The sequence below is a fragment of the Lampetra fluviatilis genome, chromosome 38 (assembly GCF_964198595.1).
Source record: "Lampetra fluviatilis chromosome 38, kcLamFluv1.1, whole genome shotgun sequence".
Taxonomy (NCBI): domain Eukaryota; kingdom Metazoa; phylum Chordata; class Hyperoartia; order Petromyzontiformes; family Petromyzontidae; genus Lampetra; species Lampetra fluviatilis.
In genome coordinates this window covers 4,437,504-4,464,679 of record NC_136312.1, presented here as the reverse complement: position 1 = coordinate 4,464,679, position 27,176 = coordinate 4,437,504, and the positions used below count along the sequence as shown (strand labels likewise).

The 27,176-nt window shown below is 52.9% G+C and overlaps 1 protein-coding gene across 3 annotated transcripts in view; it reads right to left on the bottom strand.

Moving 5' to 3' along the window:
* Positions 1–22,138, bottom strand: part of CCDC22 (CCC complex scaffolding subunit CCDC22) — a 31,170-nt gene extending 9,032 nt beyond the window's left edge. For all 3 annotated transcript variants that reach the window (XR_013639696.1, XR_013639695.1, XM_078874064.1), the window contains exons 1-13: positions 21,914–22,138; positions 18,598–18,716; positions 16,329–16,506; positions 15,090–15,222; positions 13,542–13,642; positions 12,505–12,598; positions 10,591–10,760; positions 9,614–9,817; positions 7,815–7,886; positions 7,126–7,245; positions 1,525–1,644; positions 1,067–1,183; positions 163–264 (exon numbers count right to left, since the gene is read on the bottom strand). Coding sequence is in view for 1 of the 3 variants with exons in the window: in XM_078874064.1 (XP_078730190.1) it covers positions 163–264; positions 1,067–1,183; positions 1,525–1,644; positions 7,126–7,245; positions 7,815–7,886; positions 9,614–9,817; positions 10,591–10,760; positions 12,505–12,598; positions 13,542–13,642; positions 15,090–15,222; positions 16,329–16,506; positions 18,598–18,647 (1,461 nt within the window). In the remaining 2 variants the exon portion in view is untranslated. The remainder of the gene's footprint in view (positions 1–162; positions 265–1,066; positions 1,184–1,524; positions 1,645–7,125; positions 7,246–7,814; positions 7,887–9,613; positions 9,818–10,590; positions 10,761–12,504; positions 12,599–13,541; positions 13,643–15,089; positions 15,223–16,328; positions 16,507–18,597; positions 18,717–21,913) is intronic.
* Between the last annotated feature and the right edge of the window lie 5,038 nt (positions 22,139–27,176).

The window sequence follows — 27,176 nt, the reverse complement described above, 5'->3', positions numbered from 1 at the left end:
GAATCGAACTCAGGTCGACAGGTTTGTAGAGCGGCGCGCTAACCGCTACACCACCGCACCCATCCACAGATCCACAGAGACCCACAGCCTCGCATAGAGACAAATGTGTGTGCGTACGCACACGAGTACGTGATGTCAGTACGCACGCACGTGTGCACGTACCAGCTGGCGGTGGAGGTCTTCCTTGTTGCGCACCTCCTCGGCCGTGCTCTTCATCTTCACCCTCATCTCGCGAATCTGGGCCACGCGCCGAGACGATGCCTCCTGCAGGAAGATGCGCACACACACACGCGGTCGCAACACCACACGGACACACGGTCACACGGACACAGACACACGCACACACGGACACACAGACACGCGGTCGCACGGACACACGGACACACAGACACACGGACACACTGACACAGTCAAACGGTCACACGGTCACACGGACACACGGACACACGGACACACAGACACACAGACACACAGACACACAGACACACGGACACACGGACACACGGACACACGGACACACTGACACACTGACACACTGACACACTGACACACGGTCAAACGGTCACACAGACACACGGACACACTGACACACTGACACACAGTCAAACGGTCACACGGACACACAGTCACGCGGCAACACAGACACACAGTTGCACGCGCACGCGGAGATACAAGAGACAAAGATCCACTGTGTAGCCTTTAGCAGGCTGTTGGGGCAAGTGCTGTCCGCGAGACTGAAACGTCCCCCAATGGGGTGGTAAGGCCAGCACCACGCCTGGCCACCTTGGACTCCAGATTGCTGATGTTAACATACTGCAAAAGGTACTCATTTAAGGCCGAGTCGACCTAGGTGAGGCCCAGGACCGGTTCATATATATTCGCCGCTATTATTGGTCGTGAGCGGGAATCGACCTCGGGTCACCGGGTTCGTAGCGTAGCACGCTAACCACTGCGCCACCGCTCCACTCACACCCACAACAACACCCACCCAGCGGCACCGCCCACTGAGCGACGGCGCTGTAAGCGCAACGCTTGTGCCAGGCTAGGTACACGCTCACGGACTCACCTGGCAAGACAGTCCCAGCTCCTTGAGCTCTCGCAGCTGCTGCACGAGCGGAGAGCGGTGCGACTCCCACTGAGCGGTGAGGGCGAGCACTCTCTTCGCACTGCTCTCCACCACCGCCTACACCACACGCATACAAAAAGACAAAGATCCCCCCCGTACGGCTTGAACAGACTGTCGGGGCAAGTGCGAGGCACACGAAGGGGGGTGGGGAGGTCAGCACCACGCGCAGAGATACACACGCGCACACTTAAGACACGCACAGAGATGCACGCGCAGAAAGAGAAACACGCGTACTTACACAAACACACAGGCGCACACATACACACAATAGAGATGGTCGGCTCCGTCACTTGACCCTTGATTGGTTGAGGTGAGAAAGCAGAGGTCAGGGGGGGGGGGCGGGGGGGCGGGCGGGTGTGGGGGTGTAGGGGGGTGGTGGGGGGGGTCAGGGGAGTCACCTGCAACTTGGCAGCATTGTTGTGGGCGTCGGGCAGGAGGTCAAGGGTCGCCTTGCGCACGCGGAAAGATTCTCGGTGCTCGGCCAGGGCCTGCTGACTCGCCCCCAGCTCCTCCTCCACCTGACGGACACGGGGAGATGTTAACTCCCCCCTCGCACTGTTATGCAGGAGCGCGCGTGGGTTCAATCCCGACCCTGACGCCCGCTCTACGTTTGGAGTTTGTGTGTTCTCTCCGGGACCTCCGGTTTTTCCTTCCGCATGTACAATTAACATCATGCGTTTTGGAGCATTTGGCTGCTATGATAAATGTCCACGCAATAAGCCACGTCGTTGAGTTATCATTTGTGGCCAGGCCGTGTCTCAAAAAAGATCAATGTAGCTCGGTGGGCCTTGCCTGGTAAAATAAGAAGTTTAGTTTAGTTCAGCCTGAACAGAATGTTGGAGCAAGTGCCGTTCACAGGCATCTGAAATGAAGGCCGACGCAGCACACGAGGGGGTGGGTGGGTGGCCAGCACCACGCCCGACCACCTTTGTCATCCCGATTCTGATGTTCACCAGACCGCACCAGGTACTCATTTAAGGCCGAATCGAACTACAGAATATCTGAAGGTTGCCTGTAAGTGGGTATTGAACTCGAGAAGCCGGATTCGTAGCACAGTGCAATACCACCCTCTTACCTTTTCTCTACTTTGCACTGCTATCAATTTTTTTGTACTGTTTGTTGTTGTAACTCGATGACCCGCGCCTACTGGACATCTATGAGAAAGAACTTTATAGCTCATCGGATTCCTCCTGCAGTCTAAATAAAGACTCTAGATTCTTCTTCCTAGCAAGTACACAGAGACACACAAGCATGCATCTCACGCGGTCACATAGACGATGACTGTGTGCGTGTGTGTGCGCAATCGTGCAAATGGATGTGCAAGTCTCATCTGCGTGTGCATTTGTGTGTGCTGTGCATGCGTAAGCGTGTGTGTACGTGTGTGTACGTGTGTGTACGTGTGTGTACATGTGTGCATGTACGTATGTGTGTGTTTGTGCGTGTGTACTCGTGTGATCCAATCTCCGACCCCCAGGGACAGGTTTGCAGATTTGCTGAGCATTTCTGTGAGGTCCTGGGGGAGGGAAAATCTCTCAGCCAGGAAAACATCATGGCACAAAGTGGGGATAACCCTGCTGAGGCTGCGGTGCCTCAAATATTGGAAGAGGTCACCCCCTGTGAGTGGCTGGCTGAGGTACCAGCTGTTGAGGAAGTACTGAGGGCGATCCGGAGTCTGAGACCAGGGAAGGCACCGGGCAGAGATGATCTCCCAAGCGAAATGCTGAGGGAGGGTGGCGTTTGTGCACAGACTGCCCTATATGACATCATAACAACAGTCTGGACCACTGGACGGGTTCCGCAGGACTGGAAGGATGCCCTGGTGGTCCCCCTCTTTAAGAAGGGGGACCGTACCGACTGTAACAACTACAGGGGCATCTCACTCCTCAGTGTGCCGGGTAAGGTCCTGGCAAGGATTATTCAACATCGCCTTGCTAGGCACGCTGAGGAGAGGCTTGCGGAGCCCCAATGCGGTTTCAGGAAAGGGCGGTCCTGCACAGATGCCATATTTTCTGTCCGTCTGCTACAGCAGAGGTGTAGGGAATTCCAAAAAGACCTACATCTCTGCTTTATTGACCTGGTCAAGGCCTATGATACCATCAGTAGGACGGGGCTCTGGGTTGTTCTTCGTGCTTTCGGAGTCCCTGACCCTCTGCTCACGATCATTAAGGACCTTCATGATGGTGAGCGGGCCCGGGTAAAACTACGTGGCCGGGAGTCGGAGCCTTTCCCTGTACACCTTGGGGTGCGACAGGGATATCCTCTGGCTCCCACATTATTTAACATCTATTTCGACTGCGTAGTTCGTGAAGCCTTCAATAGCTGTACCGGAGGAATTACCATTTGGTACAGATATAATGGGAGGCTGATCGACGCCCGGGTGCGATCAAGGGATGGCTCCCTATTGGTCAACCACGTTATGTATGCCGATGATTTGGTAATAGCTGCTCATTCAGAAGAGGAGTTGGAGACGCTGCTGCTGAGACTGGAGCGTGCCACTAAGAGGTGGGGCCTTACCATCAGCCCCACCAAAACTAAGCACCTGCCTGGGTATTTTGTACCATCGGGCACTCCACCCCCACAACTCCCAATCGGTGATGGGGCAGTTGTGGAGAGAGTGGAGAGTTTCCCATACCTGGGCAGTGTGCTTATGACCGGCTCCAGTTTATCAGCAGAGGTCTCACTCCGAATCAGTCGAGCGGCAATATCTTTTCATCGGTTGCGTAACGCTGTGTGGAAGCTACCTGGTCTGTCGCTCCGCACGAAGCTTCAGGTCTTCTCGGCCACGGTCATTCCCTCCCTTCTCTACGCTTGCGAAACGTGGACCCCCCTAGTGGAGCATCTTCGCCGGTTGGAAACATTTAGGCTGGCCTGCCTACGATCCATCCTGGGTTTAACCAGGCTGGATTGTGTGAGGAGCTCACAAGTCCTTGAAAGATCTGGGCAAAGTCCCATCAGTGAGCTCCTCCGGCAGGCAAGGCTGCGTTGGCTGGGTCATGTAGCCCGCATGCCCAGCCACCGCATGCCTAAACAGCTTTTGTTCGGCCGGATCGAGGGGGCTAAACGGGCGCGGCACGGGCTAGAGAAGAGATGGAGTGATGTGGTACAGGAGGACGTGGAGCTGAGTGGACTTGCCGATGACTGGTACCAGCGGTGTCAAGATCGGCCTCAGTGGAGGAGGCTCGTGAAGGACGCTACTGGGCAGTTGGAGGCAGTCGCCCTCCAACAACAACGGAGGGCGGAGGAGCGACGCTCACAACAACGAGCGGAGCGCCGGGTGGCTAAAGCACAGCAAGTTGGCACAGTAGGGGGCACAGGTGGTGCATCAGCCAGTCATCTCGGTCATCTCGGTCAGTCGACCCGTGGCACCTGGGTCTGCCCCGTGACCTCCTGTCAGCGGGCGTTCGACACTTCATGTGGCCTCAGGGTGCACATGGCCTGGCACAAGCGTCGTGGTGACGTCACCGCCACTTAGTGGCGAATGGCGGTTGTTGTTGTACTCGTGTGTACGTGTGTGTAGCGGTAGTGTAGCGGTTAGCGTGCTGCGCTACGAACCCGGCGACCGATTATCTGAATGGGTACCTGGGCCTCTCCTAGGTTGACTCAGACTAAAATTAGTACCTAGTGCAATGTGTAAAAGCATCGCCACTGGGGAGACAAAGGCGGCCGGGCGTGGTGTTGGCCATCCACCCCCTCGTGTGCCGTGCCGGCTTTGACAGGTGCTCGCTAACAGCACTTGCACCAACAGTCTGTTAAAGCTATACGGGGAATCTTTGTCTTTGTCTTGTTGAGACGTGTGGAGTGACATCGCTGGATGGCACCACGCTGTAAGTGCAGTGCCGGCCCTACAGGACACGGTGTGTGGGTGCCGACCTTAGGGGAAGGTCGTGTGAGGCCATGGCACTCTGGTTGACCCGGGAGAACACGTGACCGGTTTGAGTGACAGGGGGCTCTTAGGATCACGTGGGTAGAACACCCTGGATCTTCCTAATGGTTCTGGAAGGGGGGCGTGGCCAAGGGCGGAGCCGGCCACGCCGGAGAGAATCTAAGCCGAGTCCCGAGAGGGATCGGGGTTATCCGTCCCGGGGAAAAAACACTTCGTCGGCGATCTCTGTTCTTTACACCATTGGAACCTCATTTGCCAGTAAATAATATGATAATTGTTTTTTTACCCTTCTATCTGGCAACAAAACTGACACCTTTTTTACAAGGAGTCATGTTTGCATAGACCACAATACCTGCAGCCATAATGCAAACAAAAAACACAACTCTGATAATATATGCCAGAGGTGTGGACTCGAGTCATGCGACTTGGACTCGAGTCAGACTCGAGTCATGATTTTGATGACTTCAGACTCGACTTGGACTTGCCTCATCTTTGACTCGACTTGACTCGGGACTCGAGAGCAAAGACTTGAGACTTACTTGTGACTTGCATAACAATGACTTTGTCCCACCTCTGATATATGCACTAATGCATATATTATCAGAGTTATGTTGAGTTATGTTTTTGTGTTTGCATTATGGCTGCAGGTATTGTGGTCTATGCAAACATGACTCCTCGTAAAAAAGGTGTCAGTTTTGTTGCCAGATAGAAGGGTAAAAAATCAATTATCATATTTTTACTTGCAAATGAGGTTCCAATGGTGTAAATGCTTACCCCGAGCTCTCATACTCTGATGGTGCATTGTCTTTGAGTTATGCGCCTTTTGGCGTCATCTGGTCCAACCCATGTGAGACTAGGCTCTAAGGAAAGCTGTCTCGGGTGTGGACCAATCAACTTCAAGGACAGTGCATACATTATCAGAGTTATGTTTTTTTGTTTGCATTATGGCTGCAGGTATTGTGGTCTATGCAAACATGACTCCTTGTAAAAAAGGTGTCAGTTTTGTTGCCAGATAGAAGGGTAAAAAAAACAATTATCGGATCTCCGTTCTGCGAGTCTTCCAGCATGTGGAGCCGGGCAGGATGTTGTTGATCCCGGGTCCGGAGTTAATAGTTACTCGGGAACCAGTGTAGTTAGCCAGGGTGCTCACCGCCCTAGGTTGTTGTCGTGTTAAAGGGGAAGTAGTTTCCCCGTTGTGCTGGAACTAACTAAATGCGCTGCCTCCAAGTCTAAGAGTGCGGCTCGGTTGAACCCACTACACGTGCGTGCGTGTACATGTGTGCGTGTACATGTACATATGTGCGTGTACGTGTGTGCTGTGTACGCGTGTGTACATTTGTGTGTGCGTGTACGTTTGTGTGTCCGTGTGTGTGTGTGTATGCGTGTGTACACATGTGTGTGCGTGCGTGTACGTGTGTGCGTGCGTGTACGTGTGTGCGTGTGTGCGTGTGCGTGTACATGTGTGCGTGTGTACGTGTGCGTATACGTGTGTGCTGCATACGCGTGTACGTGTGCGTGCGTGTACGTGTGTGCGTGTGTGCGCGTGTACGTGTGTGTGTGTGTGTACGTGTGTACATGTGTGCGTGTGTACGTGTGTGTGTGTACATGTGTGCGTGTGTGCGTGTACGCGTGTGTGCGTGTACGTGTGTGCGTACGTGTGTGTACATGTGTGCGTGTACGTGTGTACGCGTGCGTGTTCGTGTGTGTACACGTGTATACGCGTGTGTACGTGCGTGTGTGTACGTGTGTGTGCGTGTGGGCGCGTGTGTGTGTGCGCGTGTGTGTACGTGTGTACGTGTGTGTACGCGGGTGTGTGTTGTGTGTACGTATGTACGTGTGTGCGTGTGTACGTGTGTGCGTGCGTACGTGTGCGTGTGTGCGTGTGCGTGTGTACGTGTGTGCGTGTACGTGTGTGTACGTGTGTGCGTGCGTGTGCGTGTGTGCGTGTGTGCGTGTGTGCGTGTGTGCATGTGCGCGTGTGCGTGTGCACGTGTGCGTGTGTGTGTGTGTACGTGTGTATGCGTGTGTGTATGTGTGCGTGTGTGTACGTGTGTGTGTGTGTGCGTGCGTGTACGCGTGTGTGTGTACGTGTGTGTGTGTGTGTGCGTGCCCTTGCCTGCGTGAATCCCCCTCGCAGCCGCCGTGCATCCAGCTCCAGTGCCTCCACGTGCGCCGCCGTGCGCTGCAGCCGCTCCTGCAGCTCCTCCGCCTCCCTCGCTCGCCCCGCCTGCACATCCTGCACGGGCAAACGGGGCGGTGGAGGTGGCGATGATGGCGGCGATGACGACGGTGGCGGTGATGATCACAGCGGCGGTGGTGATGGCGATCATGTGGACAGTGATGACGATGACGATGGTAGTGGTGAAGATGACTGTGGTGGTGATGGTGACGGCGGTGGTGGAGGTGATAGTGATGGCAATGCTGATGACGGTCGTGGTAGTGATGGTGATGGTAATGATGGTAATGATGGTAATGATGACCACGGCAATGACAGTGGTGATGATGGTGTGGTCGGCAGTGGGCTCGATCGTAGTGGTGATAATGTCGGTAGCGATGACGACGACGACAACGGTGATTAAGGTCGTGGTGCCGATGATGGCGTTGGTGCTGATGATGATGGCGATGAAGGTAGCGGAAATGGCGATGATGACAACGGTGACGATGATGACGATGGTGGTGGCGCTAACGGCGGAGGTAGCAATGGTAGCGCAAATTTGACGACAACGGTGGCGGCGGACGGCGAAGACAAAAACAAAGACGGCCGTGGCGACGGTGCCGCTGGCGGTGACGACGGTGCCGCCGCACCTGCTCGGTGTCCTCGCTGACGGCGCGGCGATCGCCGGGAGGAGAAGCCAACAGCTCCGGCTTGTCCTGCTCCTGCGGCAGCCGAGACGGGAACGGGTGTCAAATCACGGGCGCCAGCTAAAGCCCCGCGCGTGGAGTGCGTGCGCGCGTATGGATACACACGTACACACGTACACCGCACGCAGGCGTGTGCAACATCGCCGCTCACTGTGCGGATGGATCCGCCGGCCGCCCCGGTGATTACTGCGGTGCGTAGTAGCCGCGAGAATGCCGCGCGCCACTGAGAGGTGGCCGTTAAAGATCCCGCGACGTCGTTCGGACAGGAGTTGGTCGTTGTCTACCGGCTTAACAGTCCAAAATTTGTCAAATTGAAAAGAACGACACCGCATATTACTCTGTTGGAATCCCGACTGTGAAAACTTGGCAATACCCTCTTGGCAATGAGACTTGCCGAGGTTTTCCTGGATAAACAATACTAATGTTAAAAAGACACCCGCGAACATGCACTCACTCGTGCACGCACAAAAAGACAGGGATGCCCCATATAGCCTCTAACAGATTGTTGGTGCAAGCACCGTTAGAACGGCACACAAGGTGACCGGCACAACTCCCCGCCGCCTTGGTCTCTCAAATTCTCATGTTGACACCCCGCACCGGGTACTCGTTTAAGGCTGAGTCGACCTAGTGGAGGCCGAGGATCAGCTCAAATATGCGTCACCGATGTTGTCCATGAGCAACAACAACAACCGCCATTCGCCACTAAGTGGCGGTGACGTCACCACGACGCTTGTGCCAGGCTATGTGCACCTTGAGGCCATGTGAAGTGTCGAACGCCTGCTGGCAGGAGGTCACGGGGCAGACCCAGGTGTCACGGGTCGACTGACTGAGATGACCGAGATGACCGAGATGACTGGCTGATGCACCACCTGTGCCCCCTACTGTGCCAACTTGCTGTGCTTTAGCCACCCGGCGCTCCGCTCGTTGTTGTGAGCGTCGCTCTTCCGCCCTCCGTTGATGTTGGAGGGCGACTGCCTCCAACTGCCCAGTAGCGTCCTTCACGAGCCTCTTCCACTGAGGCCGATCTTGACACCGCTGGTACCAGTCATCAGCAAGTACACTCAGCTTCACGTCCTCCTGTACCACATCACTCCATCTCTTCTCTAGCCCGTGCCGCGCCCGTTTAGCCCCCTCTATGCGGCCGAACAAAAGCTGTTTAGGCATGCGGTGGCTGGGCATGCGGGCTACATGACCCAGCTAACGCAGCCTTGCCTGCCGGAGGAGCTCACCGATGGGACTTTGCCCAGATCTTTCAAGGATTTTTGAGCTCCTCACACAATCCAGACTGGTTAAACCCAGGATGGATCGTAGGCAGGCCAGCCTAAATGTTTCTAACCGGCGAAGATGCTCCATTAGGGGGGTCCACGTTTCGCAAGCGTAGAGAAGGGAGTGAATGACCGTGGCCAAGGAGACCTGAACCGTCGTGCGGAGCGACAGACCAGGTAGCTTCCACACAGCGTTACGCAACCGATGAAAAGATATTGCCGCTCGACTAATTCGGAGTGAGACCTCTACTGTTAAACCGGAGCCGGTCATGAGCACACTGCCCAGGTATGGGAAACTCTCCACTCTCTCCACAACTGCCCCATCACCGATTGGGAGTTGTGGGGGTGGAGTGTCCGATGGTACAAAATACCCAGGCAGGTGCTTAGTTTTGGTGGGGCTGATGCCCATTAGCGCACGCACACACACACACAAACACCTGCACACACCGACACACATCCGTACGCGCACGCACGAACCTGCGTGAAGATGAGCTTCTCTGTGTGCACGAAGCGGGACCCCTTGACCGCTGCCGTCCCCGCAGGGGCGCCCCCTCCCCCCGGCAGGACCCCCGCCGTGACCCCCATCGCCGAGACGGGGTCGGCGAGCCCTCGTGTCACGGCCTGCCGGAACTGCTCGCGCACCTTCTTGTGCAGGCGCTCGCGCTTGCGCAAACGGTACTCCTGCTCGCACGCACACACACGTGCAAACGCACACACTCATGCACACACGCACACACGCGCAAACTCATGCACACATGCACACACGCACACACGCGCAAACTCATGCACACATGCACACACGCACACACGCACACAGTCATGCACACACGCACAAACGCACACACTCACGCACACGCATAAGCACACGCAGCCACACACGCGTACGCTCGAGTCAGTGAGTGTGCGCAGAGAGACAGTCATGTGGGGATACGAGGTATGTTCCCTTCACATAGAAACAAACACGCTCACACACACGTTCACTTATGTCAAACTCACTCACTCACCCACCCTACTCCCTCACTCACTTGCTCACCTCCGGGGTGAGTCGGGACACGAGCCCCTGGCTGTTCCACTCGGCGTCCCACCCACTCACCCACCCACTCACCCACCCACCCACTAACCCACCCACTAACCCACCCACTCACTCACTCAATCAATCACCCACTCACCCACCCACTCACCCACCCACCCACTCACCCACCCACCCACCCGCTCACTCACCCGCTCACTCACCCGCTCACCCACTCAGCCGCTCACCCACTCAACCACTCACCCACTCACCCACCCACTTACTCGCTCACCTCCGGGGTGAGTCGGGACGCGAGCCCCTGGTTGTTCCACTCGGCGTCCCACTCACCCACCCGCTCACCCACGCACTCATCCACTGGTTCACTCGCTCGGTCACTCACCCACTTACCCATTCGCTCACCCACTCGCTCACCCCCCCCGCTCACCTCCGGGGTGAGTCGGGACGCGAGCCCCTGGTTGTTCCACTCGGCGTCCCACTCCTGGGCGGCGCTCACGCCGGCCGCGTTGTTCTCGAGCACGGCTGCGGCCACGCGCGCGGGGCTCGGACACTGCCCGGACACCGTGGGCAGCACCTCGCTCCAATACGCCTGCACGCCTGCGGTAGACACACACAAAGACAAAGATCCCCCGTATCGTCTTAACAGACTGTGCTGTTAGCGAGCACCTATAAAGGCCGGAACGATACACGACGGGGTGGTGTGGTCAGAGCCACGTCCGACCACCTTTGTCTCCCTACTGGCAGTATTTACTCATTTCAGGCTCAGTCAACCTAGGGGAGGCCCAGGACCGGTTCAGATAATCGTCACTGGCGTTGGCCGTGAGCGGGATCGAACCCAGGTTGCCGGGTTCGTAGCGCAGCGCGCTAACCGCGACACCACCGCTCCCCACAAACACACACACACATTTGCAGGAACTCAAAAAACACACCGAATACTTTCCCATCACAAGCCGCACAGCGCACAGCTACGAACTCGCACACACACGCACGTGCACCCTATAACAGGGTCTCATCACGTGGCTAATGAGGCGTCACCTTTAACGACTTCTCCAAGCCTCCAAAAACCCCTCCCCCACACCCCAACTCCCCCCCCACGGCACTAACCCAAGTCTGCGGGCACCACCGCCCACCATCGCCACCACCGCCACAGCCTCGCCCGGGTGACGCCGATAATTGGCTGACGAAACGCTAACAGAAGGGTCCCGGTGGTGGGGGGGGGGGGGTGCTCTCCGCGCCATCGCCCCCGCTAATAGCGCAGCTCGTTAGTCCGCTCCGCCGTGGGTGGAAATCGCCTTCCCATTCTCTCCGCTGGGACACGCGGGCGCGAGGCTGCGCAGTTTAACTTAGCGGAAATCCGCAGAAGCCCTCGCACGGAAATCCGCGGGTGGCGGAAAGAGAGCAGGGAACCTCGGTGGGCCCGGGGGGTGGGGGGCACTTTGACGGCCGCCACTTTATTTCGCGCGGTGTCCAGCAGAGGGCGGTGCAGAAGACAATCCACTGTTATCCTGTACTCATTGCTGTGTGCCCCCACGTCTACGCCTGTAGGTGGACACGTGCGGGTGGACTCCAGTAGGTGGACACCTGTAGGTGGACTCCAGCAGATGGACACCTCTAGGTGGACTCCAGCAGGTGGACACTTAAAAAGAAACTATTTTTTATTTTACCAACTAAGACCCCACTGAGCGATGATTATTATGTTAGATTTTTATTATTTTATTATTTCCCTTCTACGCGACTTTACCGAAAGAACCAAGAAGATTAATCCCTGCAGTCACGAAAGCTTTAAATCGAGATGTAGCTCTTTTTCAGAAGCGACCTGCCCACCAATCATAGCTCGACGAGATGGCTTACCGTGCCGAAATTGATAGCAGCCACGGACGGCTACGTACGGTGCGGAAGAATTTCAACACACACACGTTTCTAAATGTAGAGGGGAAAAATCGGAAGACTCGGAAAAAAATCCACGCGGCCACAGGGAGAGAGAGAGACACGCAAACGAAAAATATACAGCAGCAGGCATCAGGGTCAGGATCGAACCCACAACCTCCTGCACAGCAGGCGAGGTAGTTAACATCTCCTAGCCACTGCACCACTTGCAGGCAGACACTGGTAGGCAGACACCCGTAGGGCGGCACCTGCTGGTGGACACACACTTGTAGAAGGACAGTTGAGGGCCTACACCTGGAGGTGGACACCAGGAGGTGGACACCAGGAGGTGGACACCAGGAGGTGGACACCAGGTGTACACCAGGAGGTGGACACCAGTAGAGGGACACCAGGAGGTGGACACCAGGAGGTAGACACCAGGAGGTAGACACCAGGAGGTGGACAACAGCCTCACCTTTTGGGATGCGCAAGGTCTTGTCGGTGACGTCGGCGGGGACGGAGAGCGGGACGGAGCGGAATGGCACGGGCCTGCTGGGGTCCTGCGGCCACTCAACCACACACACACGGACAAAGATCCCCCGTATAGCCCTCACGGACCGTCACGTCCATCGCCCGTCAACCCTTCCGGCCACGATCAAACGGCGCTCCCGAGTTTTAAGTTAAAGCTGATTTTCTTTCAACCAGAGTGAGAACTCAACGAGACCAGGGTGAGTCTCATTTGCCCCCCAGAAGAGTGACCTGGGCCACGAGTCAGGCAGGAGGCGACGATAATTGCCGTGGAAGGGTGGGTGGATCACAGAAAGTTGCGAAACTTCCCCTCGGGGGGAAAGTGCTGTTCATAGCGCGGCACGCTAACCACTGCGCCACCGCTCCACGCACACACGGTCACACGCGTGTCAGTGCGCTCTAGCGGAGCGGTTAACGAGCTGCGCTACGAGCCCGGAGACCCGAATTCGATTCCCGCTCACGACCAATAACAGCGGTAAATACCCGAACCGGTCCTGGGCCTCCACGCGGCCTTAAGACGAACACACGGTGCGGTGTGTAAACATCAGCATTAGGAAGACAAAGGCGGCCAGGTGCGGTGTCGGCCCCCTTCACGTGCCGTGCCGGCCTTTATAGGTGCTCGCTAACGGCACTTGCCCCAACAGTCTGTTGAGGTTACACGGGAGATCGTGCATGCAAATCACGCAGCTTCTGTTCGGCAGGACGCAGGGGGCGGCAGGGGTGGGAGAAGAGGTGGGTGAAGCAGGAGAAGAGGTGAAGCAGGAGAAGAGGTGGGTAGATGCGTCCCTTCCCTGTACCCCCCCGTAACCGTGCAGCCCACGCCGCCCTGGCCCCGAACTCTAATCACAACCCTCACGGCGAACCCCGAACTTCAACCGCAACTCCCAACAGCGAACCGCCGAACCCCTTTTAACCGCACCGAGCCCGACGCCCGTCCACCGCCGCCGCGCGGGGCGGGAGGGCCGCGTGCCGCTGGGCACGCACCAAGAGGAGGAGCGGCGTCCGGCAGAGCGGAGGCACCCAGGGGGTGGCGAGCTCCACGCGGATCTGCTCGGCTATCGCCCTCTGCAGCAGAGCCATCTTCCCTGGCGGCACACAAAGACAAAAGCAAAGGTTTCCCCCCCCCCTCCCCCGCCGGGCCGATAGCCTTAACAGACTGTTGGGGCAAGTGCCGTCAGCGATTAGCAATCTGCGAGGGCCGGCACCCCACATGAAGGGGGTGGGTGGGCAGCACGACGCCCAGTGGCGATGTTTACACACCGCACCACGTACTCATTTGAGGCTGAGTCGACCTAGGAGAGGCGGCTCACGACCGGTTCAGATTATCCGGGAATCGAACTCGGGTCGCCGGGTTCATAGAGTGGTGCGCTAACCGTTGCATTACCGCTCGACAAAGACAAAGATCCCCCGTATAGCCTTAACAATATGTTAGGGCAAGTGCTGTTAGCAAGCACCTATGAATGGCAGCATGGCACACGAGGGGGTGGGTCGTCAGCACCATGCCAGACCGTCTTTGTCTCTCCAGTGGTGATGTTTTTACACGTCACACCAGGTACTCATTTCAGGCTTAGTAGACCTAGGAGAGGCACAGGACCAGTTCAGATAATCGTCACTGGGTGTTGGCCGTGAGTGGGAATCGGACTCGGGTCGCCGGGTTCGTAGCGCAGCGCGCTAATCTCTACGCCACCACTCCCCACACTACTGCTCGACGCACACGCACCCACGCACGCACGCACCCACGCACGCACATACCCACACACGCAAGCACGCACCCATGCACGCACGGGGGAAACCTCTCAGCTCCACGGCTGTATTTTTTGTGCCGCATTGATGCACGACCTTGCCATGCGGAACTCCGCCGTGTGGAGAGTTGTTGTTGGATTGCTCTGTTCATGGTTTATTATCTTTGTTGACACGGCAACCAGGTGTCGACGGTGTAATCAAGTCCTCATCGAAAATGAACATTTATTACCCGACGGGTTTAACCTGTGCCAACACTAAAAACCTAAACCTTAATTATAACCACGACACTTGCATTTGCATCGCGTTCATGACGTAACAAAGCGTGTTGGCGGAACGCGGTTTTCCTTCAGCCTCGGGCGCTCCCCCCACCCCCGCCCCCCGCTGGCAGCAACGTCCCTGCGTGCGGCAAGAGTGCGCAGGCAGCAAGCGGCCGCCTGCAAGCGCGCACTTGGGTGCCGGTCCGTGGCGACGTTGAGAGCTGGGACGGTTCACGCCAATTTAGTCGATTGACCGACGGAATATTAAACTGTCGATCCAGTTCCCTTGCTCAGAATACATTTCTGCGAGATGCTGTTGGTTTGGAGAGTCAACAGACCGATGGACTCAAAATGTATTTTTACGTGGCCACACAGATATGGAGTTCTGCTTATATTTATGTGCATTATGTTGAACTTCTTTCGCACCGTACGCAGCCAACCACGCTAATCGGAGGCCTATATATATACCCCAGGTAAGAGGTCAGGCTGTAGGGATCAAGGGGTCAGGCTCCAGGGGTCAAGGGTCGGGTACCGGCTGGCCGGTCGGCAGAGGCGGCGCTCTCCTTGGGCAGCTTCTCGAGGAGGAAGAGGAAGAGGCGACGGATCTCGGACTCGCTACTGTACAGGAACGTCTGGTAGCCGATCTCACCCGGGTAGCCCAGCTCCTGCAATAGCAGCAGCGGTGGCAACATCAGTAGCAGCAGTGGCAGTATCAGCGGGAGGGGAGCAGTAGCAGCAGCAGCATTGGAGGAGCAGTAGCAGCAGAAGAGGCGCAGTAGCAACAGCAGCAGCAACAGAAGCCGCATAAGTAGCAGCATATTTAGCAGCAGCAGCACGAGTAGCAGCAGCAGTTGGAGAGGAGCAGCAGCAAAAGCAACAGCATCAGTATCAGCATTAGAGGCAGCAGCATCAGTACCAGCAGTATCAGCATAAACAGGAGCAGCAACAGCGGTAAAAGCACTTGCCATGGGGGACCTGCATCTCCGTGTGTGCTTGTGTTTGTGTGTCGTGTGTGAGAATGTGATACGTTTCGATTTAAAGCTTTCGTGACTGCAGGGATTCATCTTCTTGGTTCTTTCGGTAAAGTCACGTAGAATGGAAATAATACAATATTAAAAATAAAACATCATAAAATAATTCTCACGACGTTTCGGCCACAACGCAAGTATCCTCAGGTGGAGAACAGGTCTGTCAAGGATACAGCGTCTGAATGAAAAGCCCCAGGCTAGTCGCTCCAAGCCTGGGGCTTGTCATTCAGACTCTGTCTCACCGACAGACCTGTTTCTTCACCTGAGGACGGCTACTTGCGTTGTGGCCGCAACGGCGTGAGAATTATTTTATTATGTTTTATTTTTATTATTTTATTATTTCCATTCTACGTGACTTTACCGAAAGAACCAAGAAAATGTGATACGTACTAATACGCACCAGTGCGAGCGTGGGTCACAGCGTTTATCGCACTGCGCTACGAACCCGGCGAGCCGAGTTCTGATTTCCGCTCACGGCCAACACCAGCGGCGATTATCTGAATTGGTTATGGGCCTCCGCTAGGTCGACTCAGCCTCAAACGAGTATCTGGTGGGGTGTGTAAACATCACCACTGGGGAGACAAAGGCGGCCGGGCGTGGTGTTGGCCACCCACCCCCCTCGTGCGCCGTGCCGGCCTTCATACGTGCTACTCGCTAACAGCACTCGCCCCAACAGTCTGTTGACGCTATAACGGAATAAATCTTTCGTCTCTCTGTTGTGGGGGTCACGCGGCCACCCGCACCTGGCAGGCCTGCGCCAGGCTCATCCCCAGCCGGAATCTCGCCGACATTCCCGGTGGGAGCACGTGGCTGAGACCGCCGCCGGCCGCCGGGCTGATGACTCGCAGGCAGAGGACGGCGCCCTCCACGATCAACTCCGTCGTGAACTCCTTGAGCCCCGTCACCTCCTCCGGCACCTCCCTGCAGATGCGCGCGCGCACACACACGCAAATGGGTACCCCCCGTCATAGCCTTTAAACAGACTGTCTAAGGCAAGTGATCTTGCGGTGGCTAGGAGATGTTAACTGCCTCGCCTGGTATACGGGAGGTCGTGGGTTCGAGTCTGACCCCAACGCCTGCTGAATATTTGAAGTTTGCATGTCTTTCTCTCTCTCTCTCCGTGGTCGCGTGGATTTTTCTCCAGGTCCTCCAGTTTTTCCCTCCACATTTATAAACATATACGTTTAGAGTATTCGGCTGCTATAAATTTTAACGTGATAAGCCACTTCGTTGGGCTATCATTTGTGGCCAGGTCACTTCTAACAAAAGAGCTACATAGATCAGTGGGCTTTAACCAGTACATTTTTTTTATATGTATAATTTTTAGTTTAAGCGCCATACGACACTTTTGTCTCCGCAGTGCTGACATTTACGTTCCGCACTGGGTACTCATTTAAGGCTGAGTTGACCTCGGGGAGAACCAGGACTGGCTCAAATGTTTCGCCACAGTTATTGCTCGTAGCGCATCACGCTGACCACTGCATTACCTCTCCTGCACTCACAAAAACAGTGACGCCTGCACGGTGACGCGGCCCTGTGGTTGTGAGTTTGCCGCTTCATTGCAGAGGTTCACGGTCCGAAAACCTGCGCCCTCCCCCGATGAAAGCGGACGGTCAAGATCCAGTGGCGTAATTGGCATGCGTGGGCCACTGTGCGCCAGCGTCGTGGTCCAAATTTGCCAAAAATTCGAAAAAGACTGGCAAACCACTCAATTGTGATTACACACAGTGCTCATTGTCCCCTACAAGACATCTGTGAAAAAATAGCTTTATCGCTGATCGGATTCCTCCAGGAAATTAAAATGCCGATTCTGATAATGCCCCAGGTAACTCTTGAAAATGAGACTCATCCCGGTCTCTTTCGAGTGTCTTACATGATTAAGCAAAAAATAAAATAACGCACAAGGACAAAGTTCCCACCATGAAGCCTTGAACTTAAGGTGGTGACATTGTGTGTATGTGTGAACGGGAAGCGGTAATGTAACAGTTGACACATTGCGCTCCGAACCTGACAACGCAAGTTTAATAGCCCACTGATGGCCTACATTGACGAATCTCATAACTAGGTCTGGTCCACCCCTAACCCGACATAGCCATGAAATGAGTCGCTGGCGAAGTGTGCATAAACATTGGCACTCGGGAGACAAAGTCGGCCGGGCATGGTTCTAACCGCACCACCCTCTCGTGCGCCGTGCCGGCTAACAGCACTTGCCCCAACAGTCTTTCGCTCATGACATAAAGCTGCGCATCTGAGAGTTGGTGATTAACGATCGTAGAAATGTACACGCTGATGTAGCTTAAGCACAGTAGAACAAACGAGATGGACATAATGCAGAACCAGCTGAGACGAACATCACAAATGAGACGAGAGAGAACTTATTCTTGAACTGACCGTAGAGTAGTCAAAAAAAATAATCACACTGTTGTCACAGTGTAGTCACGTAAAGAGTGTGGTCACAGTGTGGTCTCAGTGAGAATATGGTCAGAGTGAGAGTGTGTTCATTTTGAGGGTGTGGTGAGTGAGAGTGTGGTCACAGTGACAGTGCGGTCATGTAAAAAGTGTGGTCACAGTGCGGTTACAGTGAGAGTGTGTTCATTTTGAGGGTGTGGTGAGTGAGAGTGGTCACAGTGACAGTGCGGTCATGTAAAAAGTGTGGTCACAGTGCGGTTACAGTGAGTGTGTTCATTTTGAGGGTGTGGTGAGTGAGAGTGGTCACAGTGACAGTGCGGTCATGTAAAAAGTGTGATCACAGTGCGGTTACAGTGCGAGTGTGTTCTTTTTGAGGGTGTGGTGAGTGAGAGTGTGGTCACAGTGACAGTGCGGTCATGTAAAAAGTGTGGTCACGGTGTGGTTACAATGACAGTGTGTTCATTTTGAGGGTGTGGTGAGTGAGAGTGTGGTCATAGTGACAGTGCGGTCATGTAAAAAGTGTGGTCACGGTGTGGTTACAGTGAGAGTGTGGTCATTGTATGTGGTTCAGAAAGAGTGTGGCCAGTGGGCCCAGTTACTCACAGGCCGCACTGCCGGAGGGAATGAAGAATGATGCTGTCCACCTCCTCCATGATGGCACCCTGACCTCCTCAGCCACCGTCTCTCCTCCTCACCAACCTCACGTCTTCAACCTACCGACTCTGCGTTCGAAGATCACAAGGCTCCACACATGTTAATTGCCACCATGACTTACACAGTGGGTGGCTTTAAAAAAAAAAGGCACGTGCCTGGCTGTAATATGTCACGTTTTTACGAGAAGGGGACTTTGAGACAGATTTAAGTAATACCAGAGGAGAGCACAGTGAGGGCAGAAGACTCGTATCCACCAGACACCTCCGTCAAATTCCCTGCAGAGCCAGGTCAGCTAAACACGAACAGGTTCCAGGGTTTACACCATTGAAAAAGCAGACCATTCTACAAAAAACATTATAAAAGTACTAAAAAATGCACCGTAATTCCATCGCTGGATGATAGCTTCCCCCATGTCATTGCAGATCATGGGGGCTATTGAACATACTATGAGACCTCCTTTACCAGTGGCAAAATATAGTAATAGGTTTTTACCCTTTCAACTGGTACAAAAACTGACACCTTTATACAAGGCATTTACTATATTTTGCCACTGGTAAAGGAGGTCTCATAGTGTAAATGCTTACCCCGAGCTCTCAATACTCTGATAGTGCGCTGTCTTTGAGTTGTACGCCTTTTGGCGTCATCTGGTCCAACACCAATGGAGACTAGGCTCTAAGAAAAGCTGTCTCGGGTGTGGACCATCAACTTCAAGGACAGTGCATATCATTAGCATCATCAGAATTGTTTCTTTTTGTTTGCATTTTGATTGCTTGTGTTGTGGTTATTGCAAACATGATGCCTTGTATAAAGGTGTCAGTTTTTGTACCAGTTGAAAGGGTAAAAACCTATTGCTATTGAACATACTTCACCACACTGGCTCGCAAAGGTGGGGAGCTTTGACGTTGTATCGAACAGTGTTCTTCATTGCAAGGCCCGCGGGCCACTGGCGGCCACTGGTGACCTTTACTGCGGGCCCTGACGTGTGGCCCTCGACAATTCACGAATAGTGAAAACACCCCGACCCATCATCATCGTGATGCTGTTAAACCCCCAAATGATTTCAAATGTGTGGCGGCCCTCATAATGGTGATGTCTTATCGGCGAAAGTGGCCCCACTGAAAATTAGTGAAGAACACTGGTATATACAGGGTGCTTGAAAAAATGCTAACACTTCTGAGAATTTGCAACAATACCACAAGAAATGTGCCTCCGGGCTCTGGAGACCACCTGGAGAAGATTCCAGGCCATGCGTTGACAACGATGGCGAACAAGTGGAGACTGACTTTTTGAAGCTATTAACATTGCATTTGTTATCATGTTACAGTGTATTATCCGTTATTTTTCCATTAAAAACGATAGTTCCATATAAGTGTGAACATTTTTTTAAGCACCCTGCTGTACTCTAGAGTAATAATACATTTCTGCACTGCCCTTTATTAGCAATACAGCCTCGTAGCAAATATATTTTTTTGTTTAAAACAAGTGAATGTAAGTGTAAAGAAAAATAAGTCAACTTAAGGCAAAACTAATCTACTAAATTAACAGAATAAATTACAAATATGATGTCTGCTGGCCGTGTCCTCCTTCAAAAGGAGCTTCTTAGCTCAACTGGTTTTACTCGGGAAATATACGTCTGAAACAAACTTCTGAATACCGTTCATATTAACAAATGGGTGGCGTACTGCACTAGGAACCCTGTCCCGAGTTCAATTCCTGGCCCATAGCTAACAACAGTGGCGAGTGTTTGTACAGTGTCTCCAATAAGCAGAACAATCAATGGCGACACAAAGTCAACAGAAGCTGTCAATCAAAGTTCACGGATTGACAACCAACGAATCCCGCGTTACTTGGCGTTCGAAAAAAAAATATTTGCAACCAGCCACAGGACAGATGACCTCGCTGTTGCATTAGTTCCTCATTGAAGCGTTGCACGTCCGGTTAACAGCGTTTAGAAAAAAAACGAAACGCGAGTTGACATGTACCCAGAGCTCAACGTATGCACATCGCAATACATACATCAACCGTGGATGTCAAACGTGGTTTTCAACCGTGTCCCACGGATGGACAATGGCACCGCTTTAGCAATGTGGAGTTTTCACCGCTGAATCTGGCAGGGCTGTAAACCGTAAAGATCAGAACCAATGCCATCAATGCTCAATGAGAGCAGGAAGTCACCGTGATTTTTTTTAAATAAATCATTTCCTCTTCATAGGAAAGCCTCGCTAAATCTAAAGACTATTTTTTTTCAGGAGGAGCATGCATTGACAAACATGTCCCATTCCACAACTCGTGAACACCGATTATTACCACCAATGGGCCTGATTCACATTGACACATTGATTCATCGCATCGGAGGGGGAAGGAGTGTTTGTTATATTGGGACGTTTGGCCAATTCCATTATTCATGGCTTGGAGTGTCAGAGGAAACCGGAGAAAACCCACCAGGCTTACGAAACTATTGTTGTTCATGTTACCAGATAAGGCCCACTGAGCTGTATAGCTCTTTTTCAGAAGCAACCTGGTCACAAATGATTGCTCAACGACGTGGCTTATCATGTGAATATTTATAGCAGCCAAATACTCGAAACGCCCATTTCTAAATGTGGAGGGAAAAACCGGAGGACCCGGAGAAAATCCACGCGACCACGGGGAGAGACACACGCACATTTCAAATATACAGCAGGGGTCAGGGTCGGGATCGAACCCACGGCCTCATGCATACCAGGCGAGGGAGTTAACATCTCCTAGCCACCATGGTTACCCTATACGAGTTGGGTTACATTCAAAGCTCCGCACAGATGAATACAAGAATCACGTTGCTGTGCTACTTGCTTTATGATCCCCGCCTTCACCAGCGTTTAAATGCCTTCATCCAGCAGTGGATGGACAAGAGGGCTGTTGCACGTACGTGCGCATGTCTTTCAATGGAGCGTCCACTGCAATTTTTCTGGAGTTAAATTCAGCTCATCATCGCCCAGGGGCCGATAAATCGGTTACCACCACCCACCACTGCCACTGCAATAGTCCCTTGCCCCGTAACACACACACACGGAATAACCACCACCAGGCCCATTTAACGTCTCGACAAAGGCGACGGGAAACACATCACGGCTCAACTCCTCGCCAGTGCTGTTATTGTTTTACTTTACCCGACTTCTCGGAGCCCGAGGCTTGGGGGCTACCGAGCTCGGGTCATCCCGCCGAGCACCGGCGCAGCGACTCGGGCTACGATTCAGGCAACGAGGACGCTTGGGGTGCGGCCTACCCGATGTTTCCGCTTCTGGAGGCGCGATAGGCGACGGCGTGTCGCTCCCCGGCGGTGGCGGGTTCCCGGCAGGTCCAACCGGGGGTGGCCCAGGTCCCCCCGAGACCCCCGAGTTCCTAAGGCCCCCTAAGTCCCGTTCCCACAAGTCCCCGGTGAAGGATTTCCGCGGGATTCGATGACAGACCGCAGGCGGATTTGCATTTCCCAGCGCGCTTAAGGCTCGAGCTCAAATCCAACCAATCGGATGGCGAGCTGCGCGCGAGACGCGGAGGCGGTGGCCAATGAGAGTGCGAGATTTATTCATCGGCGCCGTTGTGCGCTGGGAATTGTAACGGCCGCCAGGTCCTCGATCAGCTGACCGCTGACCTCGTGACCAAGGGGCGAGGGTCGAATTCTTGGGTTTCAAAACGTTACCTTGAGTTTCTTGGGTTTCTGCATCCACATTGTATAGATAATAGACGACGTTTCGGGCAATAGCCCTTCTTCATTAGCACATGTGCTTATGAAGAAGGGACATGTATGTGCTACGAAGGGCCATTTATGTCATATGAACGAGGGTCTTTGCCCGAAACGTCGCATATTAATCTTCTTGGTTCTTTCGATAAAGCAGCCGTCCTCAGGTGAAGAACAGGTCTGTCGGAAAGACATTCAGACTCATTCAGACGCTGTCTTTCCGACAGACCTGTCCTTCACCTGAGGACGGCTGCTTGCGTTGTGGCCGAAACGTCGTGAGAATTATTTTATTACGTTTAATTTTTATTATTTTATTATTTCCCTTCTACGTGACTTTACCGAAAGAACCAAGAAGATGAATCCCTGCAGTCACGAAAGCTTTAAATCGAAAGTCGCCTATTAATGTTTCCTTTAAAGGCCACACACTTGCACAGCTGTAAACCCACGTGGTTTACCAGTTTCAATGCGGGCAAAAGCTTTTTGTTTGTTTATTTGTGTTTCTGCCTTGTGATGGGACATTGGAGGATGGACGTTGATATTTATAAGGGCACTGGGTGACCAATAAGGTCTGAGTTGGTCTGTAATAAGGTGGGGCACTGATAGGGGTTCACAGGTGTGTAGTGTATAGTGCAGTATATAGTAGTGTAGTATATAGTGTAGTATATAGTAGTGTATAGTGTAGTGTATAGTAGTGTAGTGGATAGTGTAGTATATAGTAGTGTATAGTGTAGTGGATAGTAGTGTAATGTATATTGTTGTATATAGTAGTGTAGAGTGTAGTGTATAGTAGTGTAGTGTATAGTGTAGTGTATAGTAGTGTATAGTGTAGTATATAGTAGTGTATAGTGTAGTGGATAGTAGTGTAATGTATATTGTAGTATATAGTAGTGTAGAGTGTAGTGTATAGTAGTGTAGTGTATAGTGTAGTGTATAGTAGTGTATAGTGTAGTATATAGTAGTGTAGTGTATAGTGTAGTATATAGTAGTGTAATGTATAGTGTAGTATATAGTAGTGTAGTGTATAGTGTAGTATATAGTAGTGTAGTGTATAGTGTAGTATATAGTAGTGTAGTGTATAGTGTAGTATATAGTAGTGTAGTGTATAGTGTAGTATATAGTAGTGTAGTGTATAGTGTAGTATATAGTAGTGTATAGTGTAGTATATTGCAGTGTGGTGGTTAGTAGTGTATAGTCGTATACCTGACAACCCATACGTTGTACCCTGTATTCTGGTACAGAGAAATTGAGTTTTCAGGTCCATACGGCGTACAGCCGTTTCAATTCGGGCAAAACAATTGTGTGTATGTGTTTGTGTTTCTCCCTTGCGATGGGACTTTGTAGGATTAACTTTAAAATTCATAAGGGTACTTACTGGGTTAGGGCCGTCCATAAATGACGTCACGCGATTTTGGACGATTTTGGACCCCCCCCCCTTCGTCACACGGCGTCACAAAAAGCCAGACCCCCCCTCAAATATGACGTCACAAAGCTCTGCCCCCCCCCCAAAACCATATTTCCAATTTGAAAATAAAGCATGCTTCAAATCGCTTTAAACTATTGTCATTGTAGTGCGTATTTAATGTGGCGCTGCACTCTGATGTTGTAGGAGAAACCATTCATTAAAAAGTCTATTTAATTAAGTAGAACGTGTTGTCTATATTTACTTAAAGTTGCGCATTTTGATGTGACGTCACATTTCTCAAACCCCCCCCCCCTCGTCACACATCGTCACAAATGTCTGAGTCCCCCCCCCCCCCGAGGTGCGTGACGTCATTTATGGACGTCCCCTTACCAGTGAGGTCTGAATTGGTCTGTAATACTGGTAGGAATCTCCTGGTTCCACCAGCCCACAGGGGATTATTGTGTCCGTCCGTCGTGCATCCAAAAATGAGAGGGGTGGGGCTGGGTGGAGAGGGGAGGGTGGGGAGGGGCTGGGTGGGGAGGGGCTGAGTGGTGAGGGGAGGGTGGGGAGGGGTGGGAGGGGAGGAAGGGGCTGGGTGGGGAGGGGCTGGGTGGGGAGGGGAGGGTGGGGAGGGGCTGGGTGGGGAGGGTGGGGCTGAGTGGGGAGGGTGGGGAGGGGCTGGGTGGGGAGGGGAGGGTGGGAGGGGAGGGAGGGGCTGGGTGGGGAGGGGAGGGTGGGGAGGGGCTGGGTGGGGAGGGTGGGGCTGGGTGGGGAGGAGAGGGTGAGGAGGGGCTGGGTGGGGAGGGTGGGGGTGGGAGGGGTGGGGCTGGGTGGGGAGGGGCTGGTCACCCCGTGGTGCCCTTATAAAACTCAACGTGTAACCTACTCACGCCGGCTTGTGCCCACCCTCACAGTCGGCCATATTTGCGGAATACACCACGCCGCCGTTGACCCTGGCCATTGACCGAGCAACCCAACGTTATACACCATGTGAGACTAGGCTCTAAGAAAAGCCGTCTCGGGTGTGGACCAATCAATTTCAAGGGCAGTGCATATCATTATCAGAGTTGTTTCTTTTTGTTTTCATTTTGACTGCTTGTGTTGTGGTAATTGCAAACATGATCCCTTGTATAAAGGTGTCAGTTTTGGTGCCAGATAAAGGGGTTAAAACCTATTACCAGAGGTGTGGACTCGAGTCATGTGACTTGGACTCGAGTCAGACTCGAGTCATGAATTTGATGACTTGCGACTCGACTTGGACTTGCATAACAATGACTTTGTCCCACCTATGAGATGTGGACTCGAGTCATGTGACTTGGACTCGAGTCAGACTCGAGTCATGAATTTGATGACTTGCGAGTCGACTTGGACTTGCATAACAATGACTTTGTCCCACCTCTGCCTATTGCTATATCTTGCTAATGGCAAAGGAGGTCTCATAATATGCAGAGGTTATGCAGTGCCTCGGCACTCTTCAAACCCTCCAGACACAAACCTTCCTATGCCTATAGTTGTGCCAAATCTCATCCTTCTAGCCCTTCTTAGTACCCCATTCAAATCTGACACTCATTCACTCCAGCCTATAGCCGGTATCTGAACTGGTCCTGGGGGAACCAACCTCCTTCAGAAACCTACACTAGACCAGAGTGGTAAAGAATGGTCCCGCAACCCCCCACGACCTAACCGACACGGCGTGGGTAGCAGAGGTCGCAACCGGGTACCCGATACCCGTACCCTACCCGATACCCGTACCCGGCCGGGTACGGGTACCCGTTTGCAACCCTGGTGCGGCCGGGTACGGGTAGGCCGTGAGTCACTGGTGAGTAACCGTTTATCACTCATTTCCCAACGTCTTGTCTCTTCTCACAATTCAAGTTACTAGAATCAACCCACCCGCGCCTGCAACATGGCTTTATCCCAGAGGTCGCAATCAGGTACCCGATACCCGTACCCTACCCGTACCCGGCTGGGTAGGGTACGGGTACGGCCGGGTACGGGTACCCATTTGCGACCCTGGTGCGGCCGGGTACGGGTAAGGAATCAAAACCCGTTTGCGACCTCTGGTGGGTAGGCCTTCATGCAAAAGAGGTAAATCTCTCCTAGTCAACGAGGAACGGGAAACCAACGTTCGTCCCACGTTCACAACCACGTTGTGCCACCATTAGACCAGCGTGCCATCTTCACTGGGATGCTGCCGTCTGGTGGCAAGTATCTGTAAATGTCTTCTTTAAACTTTCATCTTCTTGGTTCTTTCGGTAAAGTCACGTAGAAGGGAAGTAATAAAATAATAAAAATAAAACATAATAAAATAATTCTCACGACGTTTCGGCCACAACGCAAGCAGCCGTCCTCAGGTGAAAACCAGGTCTGTCGAGGCGAGCGTCTGGCAACAAAACCGACACCTTTTTTACATGGAGTCATGCTTGCATAGACCACAATACCTGCAGTCATAATGCAAAAAAAAAACACAACTCTGATAATGTATGCACTGTCCTTGAAGTTGATTGGTCCACACCCGAGACAGCTTTCTTTAGAGCCTAGTCTCACATGGGTTGGACCAGATGACGCCAAAAGGCGCACAACTCAAAGACAATGCACCATCAGAGTATGAGAGCTCGGGGTAAGCATTTACACCATTGGAACCTCATTTGCCAGTAAAAAATATGATAATTGTTTTTTTTACCCTTCTATCTGGCAACAAAACTGACACCTCTCATACTCTGATGGTGCATTGTCTCTGAGTTGTGCGCCTTTTGGCGTCATCTGGTCCAAAACCATGTGAGACTAGGCTCTAAGGAAAGCTGTTTCGGGTGTGGACCAATCAACTTCAAGGACAGTGCATACATTATCAGAGTTATGTTTTTTGTTTGCATTATGACTGCAGGTATTGTGGTCTATGCAAACATGACTCCTTGTAAAAAAGGTGTCAGTTTTGTTGCCAGATAGAAGGGTGAAAAACGAATTAACACACCGGTCCTCATCAAGCAGTTCCTCGTCAAAATGTGAGACGACGTTCGTCTTACGACTACTTCGACATCGCGAGAACTTTCATTTTTATGACCGGGGTTTCCGAATCGCGGGAAACTCAATAATCTTTTAATAATCGTTAATATTTTAGTTTTTTACGTGGAGGTTTGGCTGCTGCAGCTCCTTACTATTAAAATGCCTTCCCTTTATTACTGCTAACCCTACCTCCTCCCTTTGTTGCTGCTAATCCTACATAATGCACGGGCATAATATGACGTTGAGATTCCCCCCCACCCACCTACGCATTCCACAAATAATGACTAATCCCATATCTGCATTTCCATAAATATGCTAAATTCCTCTGTTGATATGCAAATTCCTTTGTCAAGGCGCCCTTCCTCCCCTAACCCAGCTTAAATATACGCTGCCAAGCTTGGTGTT